Here is a 14,353-nt window from a genome sequence, read left to right as displayed (position 1 = left end):
TCAATGGATTATCAACTAAAGCCCTCACTTAAACTTTCCACGTGCAAGATTGAATCTATTTAAAAAAGTGTAACCGAGGGTTTATAAATGTCGCCTATACTATATGAAACTACAAAATAACAAACACAGAGGCTCCAGTTTACACGAGGACCACTTTATTTACCTTCTTTCAAAAACTTCCGCTCCACTCCAACGTGCCATCACTTCCGCTCTTAGCGCCTTCAAAATAGGAGCTCAAGGCATATACTGTATAACAGCGCATAACAGGAACTTAACATCACAAAGAGGAAAGCCCATAAAAATAGGTTACAAAAGTTATTTAATAAGAAGCCAAAAAGTGCAAAAACAATAATGTTCGTGTTGGAGGAGTTGTGAATTATGTTGTTGTGGCCCTGCAGTCATTCACAACTCCTCCAACACGAACATTATTGTTTTTGCACTTTTTGGCATCTTATGAAATAACTTTTTTAAATAGATTCAATCTTGCACGTGGAAAGTTTAAGTGTGGGCTTTAGTTGATATTACACTCCCGTCAGGGGTTGCCGTGCATTCTACGGCGGGGGTGCAGGAGGCGAGCCTCAGCCAGTGCGTCTTTTGCAGCCGTTTTATGATCGCTCAGCACAAGAAATACGTTACACATACAGTTGTTGACAAAATACACTGTACATTATATACCTCAGCTAACTAAACTATGAAAATGTATAATATAATTCATATAGCAATACGGTCTCACTGCACAGCAGACCAGCAGTTAGCCGAGTCCGCAATCCATGTTGAGGCACAACTGAGTGACGTGCCTCAACTGGCTGCTGTTCACCGCACCGTCTCTTCTCAGTATTTGAACGGCAAATGTGAAAATTCAGCGATTTTAAATAAAAATAATCTAAAACGGGTGAAGTTAAATGGAAAATAACTTTATAGTATAATCACTGGATACATATAACAATTTAATAAAAAAACAATCTTTTTACGTTTTTTTTCTTTCTATGATGGCAGGTGAGGCATCACTGATCAATATATATCAATATAGTCTGCAAGGGATACAGTCCGTAAGCACACATGATTGTGCGTGCTGCTGGTCCACTAATAGTACTAACCTTTAACAGTTAATTTTACTAATTTTCATTAATTACTAGTTTCAATGTAACTGTTTTTATATTGTTTTACTTTCTTTTTTATTCAAGAAAATGTTTTTAATTTATTTATCTTATTTTATTTTATAAATTTTTTTAAAAAGTACCTTATCTTCACCATACCTGGTTGTCCAAATTAGGCATAATAATGTGTTAATTCCACGACTGCATATATCGGTTGATATCGGTATCGGTTGATATCGGTATCGGTAATTAAAGAGTTGGACAATATCGGAATATCGGCTATCGGCAAAAAAGCCATTACCAGACATCCCAAGTGAATATGTGTTCTCCATACTAAAGTGTTACCAATGCAACATATCTGGCCTTCACTAGATAACAAATGTCGACATGAACCTAAACGTCTGCGTTCGGCAGTGGTAGAAAATCAGATCCCAACCAAAACTGCCATGGCTTCCTCCTTGGCCCATAACCCCCCTTCCTCTACAAAGTTGAGGTAAAATCGCTCAAAACTAAAAAGTAAATAGCCCAAAGTGACTTGGTACGACACAGTGTTGCTCCTTCCCCAGGTTACAGTTCCGACGACAGCATCGAGTCTCCGGTGTGCCCACGAAGGGGTTAACCAAACTCTTGTTCTTTTCTTCACAAGAGCAACTAGAGGTGTGGCTTGCCTTTCTGGACAACCGCCACCATCCCTCCCCCTCATCCCTCCATCCCTCCCTTCCCCTTGCTGCCTGTGCACGTCAGTAGCAGCAGCAGCAGCAGCAGGGAAATACTCAGGAACCGAACACAATGAGGCTGTGCAGCAGCGGCGTCACACGCAGCAGCTCCGCAGTCCCGGTGCCAGTTTTGCCCCAATCTCCACTCTGCGGCGAGGGAGGAGGGCGGCCAGCCTGCTAACCTCAGCTGCAGCCCAGCTTCCGCTGCAGAAGGGCACTGCCAGCCAACAGCACAAGGGGCCTTCTCATCCCTGTTGGCCCATACTCACCAAGGGAAAAAAAAAAAAAAGGAACTAACCCGTCCTGTTTTTTTTCTCCACCTCACCCCCTCCACCCCCACTCCCAACCTTCCTCCTGTCGCTCTCCTTGTCGGGCTTGGCCGTGGCGCTGCTCGACCCGCAGGTGTTCCTGAAGGAGGCCCTGGAGCAAAGGCTGGAGAAGGAGAGGGAGGAGGTGCGGCACAAGGCTGGCATGGTGATCCGCGCCCACATCCTCAGTTATGTTGCAAGGTGAGTGGGCTGAGTGGCAGTGACAGTTGTCAGTGTTTGTTTTGGGATGGAAGCGTGTGCGCGTGCGCGGGGGGGTGAGGAGGGGGGGGGGGGGATTATGTGCATGCCTTTGGGCACGTTTGTGCATGTGCTGCTGCAGTTACCGACGTGATGCAAAAGTTTGGAGCAGAACTTTTAAGTGAGTCAAGTGTACAATGGATGCACTTGTCTAGAGTCGATAAGCCTCACTCTTGTCTGAACACAAAGCTTTGCATCTTTCCGCCTCGGCCTGACAGTCCAGTGCCCTCCGGCATGTCATCCATTGCAGCTCCACTTCATTAAAAATCATGCCTTTGCTCACATTTTATTCACACTGCCAGACAGGTTTCATTATATTCAATTGAAAGTTGAACACGTACCCTAATTCAGTGTTTTTCAACTGTGAGATACAGTCTGGTGTGCCGTGATTATCTAATTTCACCTATTTGGGTTAAAAATATATTTTTTGCAAACCAGTAATTATAGTCTGCAAATCATATGTTTTTGTTGAGTGTCCGTGCTGTCTAGAGCTCGGCAGTGTAATCGTGTAATACTCTTCCATATCAGTAGGTGGCAGCCAGTACCTAATTGCTTTGTAAATGTCGGAAACAGCGGGAGGTAGCGTGAAGGTAAAAAGATAACTAATGCTTAAACCAAAAATAAACAAAAGGTGAGTGCCCCTAAGAAAAGGCATTGAAGCTTAGGGAAGGTTATGCAGGACGAAACTAAAACTGAAGTGGCTACAAAGTAAACAAAAACAGAATGCTGGACGACAGCAAAGACTTACTGCGGAGCAAAGACAGCGTCCACAATGTACATCCGAACATGACATGACAATCAACAATGTCCCCACAAAGAAGGATAAAAACAACTTAAATATTCTTAATTGCTAAAACAAAGTAGATGCGGAGAATATTGCTCAAAGGAAGACATGAAACTGCTACAGGAAAATACCAAAAAAAAGAGAAAAAGCCACCAAAATAGGAGCGCAAGACAAAAACTAAAACATTACACAAAGGAAAACGGCGACGCCATGACAGTACGCCTACTTTGAGACAAGAGCTATAGTGATGCATGGTTGGTTATGCTTTAAAGTCATTTCCAACAATTGCGACAACGACTTTTTACTGTCAACCGAGTTTCGTTTTTTAATGATTTCTGCTGGTGGTGTGCCTCCGGATTTTTTTAAACGCAAAAAATGTGCCTTGGCTCAAAAAAGGTTGAAAAACACTGCCCTAATTACATGCGATAAGCGAAATATTTTAACACTTGCGAAAAGCAACTACATTATTTACTGTATGTGCCAATATTATAGGGACATTGCATGCAGTCATTAATTCTACATTGCAACATTGCTACTTGACTATACATCTTATAATACTGACAGCCGGTTTATTTCCCAGTTGAAATAAGGCCCAGTTTGTGATGAACATGCACAACTCGAGATGGGATGGCGAGATGAAATAGACAAATATTGGGGAACAGTGCAGTGGCAAGGAGCAGCTAGAGATAGTTCACTATGGCAGAAACATGCTGAGGCTTTCGTCCAGCAGTGGACTGACAACGGCTGATGATGATGATGCACAACTCGATGTGTTGTGACCATGTAAAATGTGACAAATCTATGACAAACCGCTTATTCTGCTTTTGCTATTGCATTTTTTAAGCTCTGTACTAGATTAAATGATTCAACTCTGATCAGTCAAAAACAAAATAAACAAATAGTTTGGCGTGGACGAACAGTACATTGCCACAGGTGCCAGGTTGGACACACACTGCTGTGGGAAGGCCTTCCACCCCTCAACCTGGAGGCGTTTCATGTTGTGTTGTTCCTTCTAGGAATACCAAAGCTGACTCCATAACTTCAGTTGGGTTGGGGCCATTATTTAATTCTTAATAATCCAAAATTCTAGAGCAGTGGTTCTTAACCTGGGTTCGATCGAACCCTAGGGGTTCGGTGAGTCGGCCTCAGGGGTTCGGCGGAGCCTCCGCCGCCGAGGTCAAGACACGCCCGACTCATCCTTTAAATAAAAACTTCTCCCTGTCGGCGTATTATGGATAATGACAATGTTCCTTCTAATTTTCCATGTGAGCAAACGCAAAAACTCCTTGAGCATTCGGTGGAGCACATGTGAGCGACGTCAGACGTGCACATGCACTGTGGTCACACCTGCAGCACACCTGTCCCAAACTTGACTAAATAACAAGTTCAATGTTTTATTATTGTAATCAAATGACAGCAGTCATTTCCATGAGATTATTTTCTAATATAAGTGTTTTGGCCCACTTATCATGAGCTGTGTACTAGTATTATATGTCTGGGTGAGGTTCCTACTTTGGAAATAATGTGTACCCCTTTCAGATATCGCATTTAGTTCCCACCAAAACATTCACATGTTGCACAATGAGATGTAAACATGGGATCATGTGTACATTTCTGTAACTTTCCGTTTGTAAAATATATCTTTATTAGTATTTATTTAATATTATAACATCATTTTATGATTACGGTATGGGTTCGGTGAATGCGCATATGAAACTGGTGGGGTTTGGTACCTCCAACAAGGTTAAGAACCACTGCTCTAGAGGTAGTAAAGCAGGGGTAGGGAACCTGTGGCTCTTTTGATGACTGCATCTGGCTCTCAGATAAATCTTTGCTGACATTGCTTAACATGATAAGTAATGAATAATTCCGCTGGTAATCACAGTGTCAAAATAACGTTCAAAATATAAAACATTTAATGCATTTTAATCCACCTATCCGTTTTTCTAACGCACCTGTTCAAGAAGTCGCATTAATGGTAAGAAGTATTTGATTTATTATCGGTTAGCTTCAGAATAACAATGTTAATAAAAAAAAAATAGTAAGAGACTCTAAAAATGTTGGTCTTACTTAAAAATGCACGCATTTAGTTGTATTCATTGTTAAAAAATATTATAAGGCTCTCACGGAGATACTTTTTAAAATATTTGGCTTTCGTGGCTCTCTCAGCCAAAAACGTTCCCGACCCCTGTAGTAGAGCAGGGGTAGGGAACCTATGGCTCGAGAGCCAGATGTGGCTCTTTTGATGACTGCATCTGGCTCTCAGATCAATCTCAAATCCCGGCCGAGTCATACCAAAGACTATAAAAATGGGACCCATTACCTCCCTGCTTGACACTCAGCATCAAGGGTTGGAATTGGGGGTTAAATCACCAAAAATGATTCCCGGGCGTGGCACCGCTGCTGCCCACTGCTCCCCTCACCTCCCAGGGGGTGAACAAGGGGATGGGTTAAATGCAGAGGAAAAATTTCACCACATCATTGGTACTTTAACTTTACTTTAAGTAATGAATAATTCCCCTCGTAATCACAGTGTTAAAAATAACGTTAAAATATAAAACATTCTCATGCATTTTAATCCATCCATCCGTTTTCTACCGCACCTGTTCAAGAAGTCGCATTAAAGGTAAGAAGTATTTGATTTATTATTGGTTAGCTTCAGAATAACAATTTTATTAAAAAGAATAAGAGACTTATTGTACTCTAAAAATGTTGGTCTTACTTAAAAATGCACGCATTTAGTTGTATTCACTGTTAAAAAATATTATATGGCTCTCACGGAAATACATTTTAAAATATTTGGCTTTCGTGGCTCTCTCAGCCAAAAAGGTTCCTGACCCTTGTAGTAGCGCAGGGGTAGGGAACCTATGGCTCGAGAGCCAGATGTGGCTCTTTTGATGACTGCATCTGGCTCTCAGATCAATCTCAAATCCCGGCCGAGTCATACCAAAGACTATAAAAATGGGACCCATTACCTACCTGCTTGACACTCAGCATCAAGGGTTGGAATTGGGGGTTAAATCACCAAAAATGATTCCCGGGCGTGGCACCGCTGCTGCCCACTGCTCCCCTCACCTCCCAGGGGGTGAACAAGGGGATGGGTTAAATGCAGAGGAAAAATTTCACCACATCATTGGTACTTTAACTTTACTTTAAGTAATGAATAATTCCCCTCGTAATCACAGTGTTAAAAATAACGTTAAAATATAAAACATTCTCATGCATTTTAATCCATCCATCCGTTTTCTACCGCACCTGTTCAAGAAGTCGCATTAAAGGTAAGAAGTATTTGATTTATTATTGGTTAGCTTCAGAATAACAATGTTATTAAAAAGAATAAGAGACTTATTGTACTCTCAAAATGTTGGTCTTACTTAAAAATGCACGCATTTAGCAGTTAAAAAATATTATAAGGCTCTCACGGAGATACATTCTAAAATATTTGGCTTTCGTGGCTCTTTCAGCCAAAAAGGTTCCCGACCCCTGTAGTAGAGTGTTCTTGTAGGACAGTGTTCCATCCCAAACTATGGATTCAATGTTTACAGGAACTTTATTATCATACATGCACAATTTTTTTTCTTTTCTTTTTTATTTATTTATTTTTTATTAAATCAACATAGAAAAAAAACACACGATACACTTTCAACTAGTGCATCAACCCCCCCCAAAAAACCTCCCTCCCCCATTCACACTCATACACACCCACTCACACAAAAGGGGTTGTTTCTTTCTGCTACCAATATTCTGGTTCCCACAACATGAACAACACTTCTGCACAATTTTTTTTACAGCATACGTAAAAAAATATACATATAATTAATAAATACCTCACTGTACAAGCGGGGGCAGCCAACTGTGGCCCTCATTGAAAATGAGTTTGACACCCCTGACATAGATTGTGATGGTGAACCTCATGAAATGCTGGTTTTGTCTCATAACAAGCTTCATAAGGAGAGGATAATAGAAGAGTTGACAATTACCAGGCTTTTCTGTTTCTATTGGAGCTCACTAAAGGCCTGAAAAGTTCCCTGAAGCCACAAGTGCAGCCTTTGTGTTATTATATGTAACATTATCTCCGGCCTGAGATGAGTCAGAGGCCGTGGAGTGATTATGGTTGAGACGGGGCCAAGCTCAGGGTCAAACGTTCACAGCTTTGTGTGTGGGCCTGGTCGGGTCATGTATGCTATGCATGTTTACACTGTATGCGTGCGATGGCAGCGCATGCGTGTGCGTGCGGGTGACGAGGCTTAGTCACGAGGCTAAACACAACAGCCCACACAACCGCATGCTCAGCAGACTGTCAGCACTGCGCTCTTCACGAGCCGCCAGCTCTGTTTATTTAAACAGAGGTCGCCAGCGGGTGCCGACTGCCCAATGCGGCGACGTCACAGCTATGTTTGTGGTGACACGCAACGTTTCCCCCCTCCCCTCAGGAAGCAGTACAAGAGGGCTTTGGCCGGCATCGTCACCATCCAGAAGAACTACCGCGCTCACTTCTGGAGACGGAGCTTCCTGCGACTGCGCCTGGCCTCCGTGGTCCTGCAGAAGCACCGCAGAGGCCAGATGGCCCGATCCCTCTGTCGGCAGCTCAGGGAAGAGAAACGCAAGAAAGAGGAGGAAGAGAGGCGGCGGGTAGAAGAAGAGAAGCGGCGGAAGGAGGAGGAGATGAGGCGACAGGAGGAGGAGCGGAGTAGAAAGCGGGAGGAAGAGGAGAAGAAACAGAGGTTGCTGGATGAGGAGCTGAAGAGGAAGGCGGAGGAGGAGCTGAGGCTCATCAAGGACACGGAGGAGGAGTGTCAAAAGGCTGCAAATGGCAACGTTAAAAGGTAAACATAAAACAATGAGTACAATAACATCACACTTGTTCCTTTCACATGTCTTGCTTTATATTCTCAGGAACTCACTGGTGCTGAATGGCGCTTGTCAGAAGGTGAGTCCACTCTTTTAGAACGTCGTGATGTCCACCTTGACGTCATTCAATGGCCTCCTACGGTCCTTTAACTAGAGCAGTGTTTTTCAACCATGGTACAGTCTGGTGTGCCGTGGGAGATTATGGAGTTCCACCTATTTGGGTTAAAAATATTTGTTTGCAAACCAGTGATTATAATCCGCAAATAATTGTAAATGGGTTATACTTGTACAGCGCTTTTCTACCTCCAAGGTACTCAAAGCACTTTGACACTATTTCCACATTCACCCATTCACACACACATTCACACACTGATGGCGGGACCACGACGTATCAGGAGCAAGGGTGAAAAGTCTTGCTCACCTCAACTAGGTTGGTAGAAGCTGGGGATCGAACCAGGAACCCTCAGGTTGCTGGCACGGCCACTCTCCCAACCGCACCACGCCGTCCCCGAGTAATGTGCCGTTGTTGAGTGTCGGTGCTGTCTAGAGCTCGGCAGAGTAACCGTGTTATTCTCTTCCATATCAGTAGGTGGCAGTCGGTAGCTAATTGCTTTGTAGATGTCGGGAACAGGTCGTGTGAGGCGACAATGGTTTGTCGTGAACACAATATGCAAGCGACAGCGGGAGGCAGTGTGCAGATAAAAAGGTATCTAATGCTTAAACTAAAAATAAACAAAAGGTGAGTGCCCCTAAGAAAAGGCATTGAAGCTTAGGGAAGGCTATGCAGAACGAAACTAAAACTGAACTGGCTGCAAAGTAAACAAAAACAGAATGCTGGACGACAGCAAAGACTTGCAGCGTGTGGAGCAGAGATCGTCCACTCCACAAAGTACATCCGTACATGACATGACAATCAACAATGTCAACACAAAAAAAGATAGCAACAACTTAAATAGTCTTGATTGCGAAAACAAAGCAGGTGCGGGGAATAGCGCTCAAAGGAAGACATGAAACTGCAACAGGAAAATACCAACAAAACAGGAAAAGCCACCAAAATAGGAGCGCAAGACAAGAACTAAAACACTACACACAGGAAAACAGCAAAAAACTCAAAATAAGTCAGGGGGTGATGTGACAGGTAGTGACAGTATACCTACTTTGAGACAAGAGCTATAGTGATGCATGCTTGGTTATGGTTAAAATTCATATCTAACAATTGCGACAACGACTTTTTATTGTCTACTGAGTTTTATTTTTTAATGATTTATGCTGGTGGTGTGCCTCCGAATTTTTTCAATGAAAAAAATGCGCCTTGGCTCAAAAAAGGTTAAAAAAAACACTGAGTTAAACAAGCACATAGCTGCTGCATGGGTGTGTATATTGAGCTGAGCAATCAGACTCTACTGTGACGTGTGCTATCTAACAACTTAATGACAACAAGCAGGTCGTGTGGTGGACCGGTACTTTTCAGAGGCGGTATAGTACCGAATATGATTCATTAGTATCGCGGTACTATACTAGTACCAGGTTACCGTACAACCCTAACGCACAGCATAAAATGTTTGGTGGACAAAATGAGTCAAAGAAGGAGTGGCATAAATCACGTCTTTCTGTGGCAGCATCGGAGAAAGTTGTACATGTAAACAAACTACGGTGAGTTCAAGTTTCGCTGAAATTAGCAGGACAAAACGGTGCTTGCCAAATACTCTCATCAGTGAAGCACATAGTGCTGGGCCATATGGAAAAAAATGTATATCACGATATGGATCATTTTATATCACGATAACGATATACCACGATATAGCTATGGTACACTTTCAGTTCTATGAAAAATTTAACAAAATACATGACCACTTACCTTTTGTCTCACTTTATTTGCAAGTGAAATAAACAAATACATTTGGTACAGCAAACAACAATAGCCAAATGTGCCTTTTTTAACTGATCGGCTAATGAGCTGCAGAGTCCAGTCGACCTTTACCGCAGCTGTTCAGTTCAGTTCAGTTTCAGTTTCCGAAAAGGAGTAAGAAAAAGCTGAGCTTATTTAATCCTACCCCTTTTCATACCATAGCTATTTTATCCCATTTTCTTTGTTCTCTGCAACAGAACACTGAATAAATAATAAATAAATAATATACCATAGTAAGTAAATGCAAATAGTAATTTCAACACTCCTAGTGTGTGTGTGACTATCAGTGGTACTTTAACTTTAAACATATATTAAATACATAAATAATCTTTATCTAAAAAAAAGTGTTTACGTGGCTAAAGATTAGGGATGTCCGATAATGGCTTTTTGCCGATATCCGATATTCCGATATTGTCCAACTCTTTAATTACCGATACCGATATCAACCGATATATACAGTCGTGGAATTAACACATTATTATGCCTAATTTGGACAACCAAGTATGCTGAAGATAAGGTACTTTTAAAAAAAATTAATAAAATAAAATAAGATAAATACATTAAAAACATTTTCTTGAATAAAAAAGAAAGTAAAACAATATAAAAACAGCTACATTGAAACTAGTAATTAATGAAAATTAGTAAAATTAACTGTTAAAGGTTAGTACTATTAGTGGACCAGCAGCACGCACAATCATGTGTGCTTACGGACTGTATCCCTTGCAGACTGTATTGATATATATTGATATATAATGTAGGAACCAGAATATTAATAACAGAAAGAAACAACCCTTTTGTGTGAATGAGTGTAAATGGGGGAGGGAGGTTTTTTTGGGTTGGTGCACTAATTGTAAGTGTATCTTGTGTTTTTTTATGTTGATTTAATTTTCAAAAAAATTTAAAAAAACATACCGATAATAAAAAAAACGATACCGATAATTTCCGATATTACATTTTAACGCATTTATCGGACATCTCTACTAAAGATTGTACTCGCGTGAGAGGTTCCTGCAAAAGGCTTGCACGCTCAGGGAGACACGGTTGCATTTCCGTATTCATGCTGGAGTTGCATGAATTCCAGGAGGTCTTGTCCGATCAACGGCTCCGTTTTGAAAAGCTTCCAAGTTTCTTCTAAGCATCATTATGAGGACTAGAGGAAAGGGAATGACCAAGCACACACACACAAACCGAGCAGGTCGTCACAAGACACTAACAGCTAAAACTTCAATGTAAAGTAGGGGTGATTGATCCAATTGTCGATACTATCCATACCTAATATTGCATCAGTATACAAACGATACAAAAGTAATTAGATCGATATTTTTATTTGTATTCCTTTTATTACAATATCTTTTTTTTTGGTGTTTGGTGTTACTCAGGGTGTAAGTATAACTTTATTTTGTTGAAAAAATTGTGTGTAACATTTAATACCACACATGTTCTGATTTACAACAATGCTAGCAAATTGAAAATGTTATCAGATGAGCTTTATAAAAAAAAAATTGTTATTGTGTTTGGTTATTTGCTCTGAAAATCACTTTTATAATCTGTTGTCAAAGTATTAGATCAGGATTTGAGACTAAAAATGTTGATCGGGACATCCTTCATTTTAATGGTGCAAATGGGGCAGTCTTCCAGCAGAGAGCGCGGATGTACAGTCGTGGTCAAAAGTTTACATACACTTGTGAGGGACATAATGTCACCCCTCTCGACAAGAAAACTGTACTACAAAAGGTGTAAAAATATTGTCCTTTTCCTGGGATATGGTCTACCTGTAAAAGCGCATTTCCATTGCTTTCAGTCTCCTCTAGAATCAAATCTTTGACTTATAATGAGAAGTTCTCTCCCACTGTCAAGTGTTTTGCTTTTATGCTGTGCTTATCCCACATTTGAAAGGATGTACCAATGCTGAATGTGTCTTCTGGATTTCACTCAAAAGATCAGACCATTGATATTTCTTTCATTTTATTTTTCCTTTAGTTTGCAACAGTTTCCCTAAACGAAGAAACAGCTTATTTTTTCTTTTTACCGGTAGTCTTTTTCCAGTCTTGCTTAGGTTTATTACTTTTGTTACCTTTTTTAGCAGTCTTTTTTAGCAGTATTTAGGTGAAAAACCTTGAAGAACAAAACACCACAAGATTAACACGCTGTAAAAAATCAATCAATTATCCATCCCATAATTTTCAATTATTAATTAGGCTATCAAACTCTTAAGCCAGGTGTCACCAACGCGGAGCCCGCGGGCACAAGGTAGCCCGTAAGGACCAGATGAGAAGCCCGCTGGCCTGTTCTAAAAATAGCTCAAATAGCAGCACTTACCAGTGAGCTGCCTCTATTTTTTGAATTTTTTTTTATTTACTAGCAAGCTGGTCTCACTTTGCTCGAAATTTTTAATTCTAAGAGAGACAAAACTCAAATAGAATTTCAAAATCCAAGAAAATATTTTAAAGACTTGGTCTTCACTAACTGACAAAGAAACATAACAGATTTGGTGTCCAGTTCAAAAATTTGAGAGTTGACTTTTGTATTTTACATGAGTTATTATTTGTACAAACATGGTGCAAAGTAATTCATGATTTGTTAAAAAATGTTAGTGGCTAGCTAGGTGAAATGGGATATTGTGATTTCACAAGACTGTCTTAGAAGTGATCATTTGAAAATGTTCAATTTGAAAAATGTGCACTTAGAGAAAATATAAAAAATAAAGTGTTGCATATTGATATTTATCTGTTTCTATATATATTTATTGTGAGAAATCATTAAGATGATCAGTGTTTCCACAAAGATAAATATCATTAATTATTAATAATAACATAGAGTTAAAGGTAAATTGAGCAAATTGGCTATTTCTGGCAATTTATTTAAGTGTGTATCAAACTGGTAGCCCTTCGCATTAATCAGTACCCAAGAAGTAGCTCTTGGTTTCAAAAAGGTTGGTGACCCCTGTCTTAAAGGGGAACATTATCACAATTTCAGAATGGTTAAAACCATTAAAAATCTGTTCCCAGTGGCTTATTATATTTTTCGAAGTTTTTTTCAAAATTTTACCCATCACGCAATATCCCTAAAAAAAGCTTCAAAGTGCCTGATTTTAACCATCGTTATAAACATTTTCCTGTGACGTCACATAGTGAAGCCAACACAAACAAACATGGCGCATAGAACAGCAAGCTATAGCGACATTAGCTCGGATTCAGACTCGGATTTCAGCGGCTCAAGCGATTCAATAGATTACGAATGTATTGAAACGGATGGTTGTAGTGTGGAGGCAGGTAGCGAAAACGAAATTGAAGAAGAAACTGAAGCTATTGAGCCATATCGGTTTGAACCGTATGCAAGCGAAACCGACAAACGACACGACAGCCAGCAAGAAAGCGAGGACGAATTCGGCGATCGCCTTCTAACCAACGATTGGTATGTGTTTGTTTGGCATTAAAGGAAACTAACAACTATGAACTAGGTTTACAGCATATGAAATACATTTGGCAACAACATGCACTTTGAGAGTGCAGACAGCCCAATTTTCATCAATTAATATATTCTGTAGACATACCCTCATCCGCGCTCTTTTCTTGAAAGCTGATCCGTCCAGTTTTGGAGTTGATGTCAGCAGGCCAAGGAAGCTAGGGTCGATATTCTTCTCTTGATCATCTTGGTACGGTGTGAGCCAAGACATCCAGGGGGTTTAGCTCGCTCGTCTGCGGGAACAAACTGCCGCCATTGCTTGCCGTGCTACCGAGGTCCTTTGTCCCTGAATTGCTCACACACTCCGGCAGATTCAATGGGGGTCTGGCGGCAGATTTCTTTGACTTTATCGTTGGAAATGCATCTGCTTTGAGTGTCGCAGGATATCCACACATTCTTGCCATCTCTGTCGTAGCATAGCTTTCGCCGGTAAAGTGTGCGGAACAAACGTCCAATTTCTTGCCACTTTCGCATCTTTGGGCCACTGGTGCAACTTGAATCCGTCCCTGTTCGTGTTGTTACACCCTCCGACAACACACCGACGAGGCATGATGTCTCCAAGGTACGGAAAACAGTCGAAAAAACGGAAAATAACAGAGCTGATTTGACTCGGTGTTTGAGAAAATGGCGGATTGCTTCCTGATGTGACGCCACGTTGTGACGTCATCGCTCCGAGAGCGAATATTAGAAAGGCGTTTAATTCGCCAAAATTCACCCATTTAGAGTTCGGAAATCGGTTAAAAAAATATATGGTCTTTTTTCTGCAACATCAAGGTATATATTGACACCTACATAGGTCCAGTGTTGGGTTAGTTACTGAAAACCAGTAACTAGTTACAGTTACTAGTTACTTTATTTCAAAAGTAACTCAGTTACTAACTCAGTTACTTACACCAAAAAGTAATGCGTTACTGTGAAAAGTAACTATTTAGTTACTTCTTTTTTTTCTCCTTTTTTTTTAAGGC

General features: G+C 40.8%; 1 protein-coding gene across 1 annotated transcript in view; it reads left to right on the top strand.

Moving 5' to 3' along the window:
- Positions 1-14,353, top strand: part of myo10l3 (myosin X, like 3) — a 209,304-nt gene that overhangs the window by 159,891 nt on the left and 35,060 nt on the right. Inside the window, exons 22-24 of the mRNA XM_061971515.2 lie at positions 2,216-2,322; positions 7,597-7,989; positions 8,060-8,093. Of these exons, the coding sequence (XP_061827499.1) occupies positions 2,216-2,322; positions 7,597-7,989; positions 8,060-8,093 (534 nt within the window). The remainder of the gene's footprint in view (positions 1-2,215; positions 2,323-7,596; positions 7,990-8,059; positions 8,094-14,353) is intronic.

Source organism: Nerophis lumbriciformis, linkage group LG13 (genome assembly GCF_033978685.3).
Source record: "Nerophis lumbriciformis linkage group LG13, RoL_Nlum_v2.1, whole genome shotgun sequence".
Lineage (NCBI taxonomy): Eukaryota > Metazoa > Chordata > Actinopteri > Syngnathiformes > Syngnathidae > Nerophis > Nerophis lumbriciformis.
This window is presented reverse-complemented; position numbering and strand designations above follow the sequence as displayed.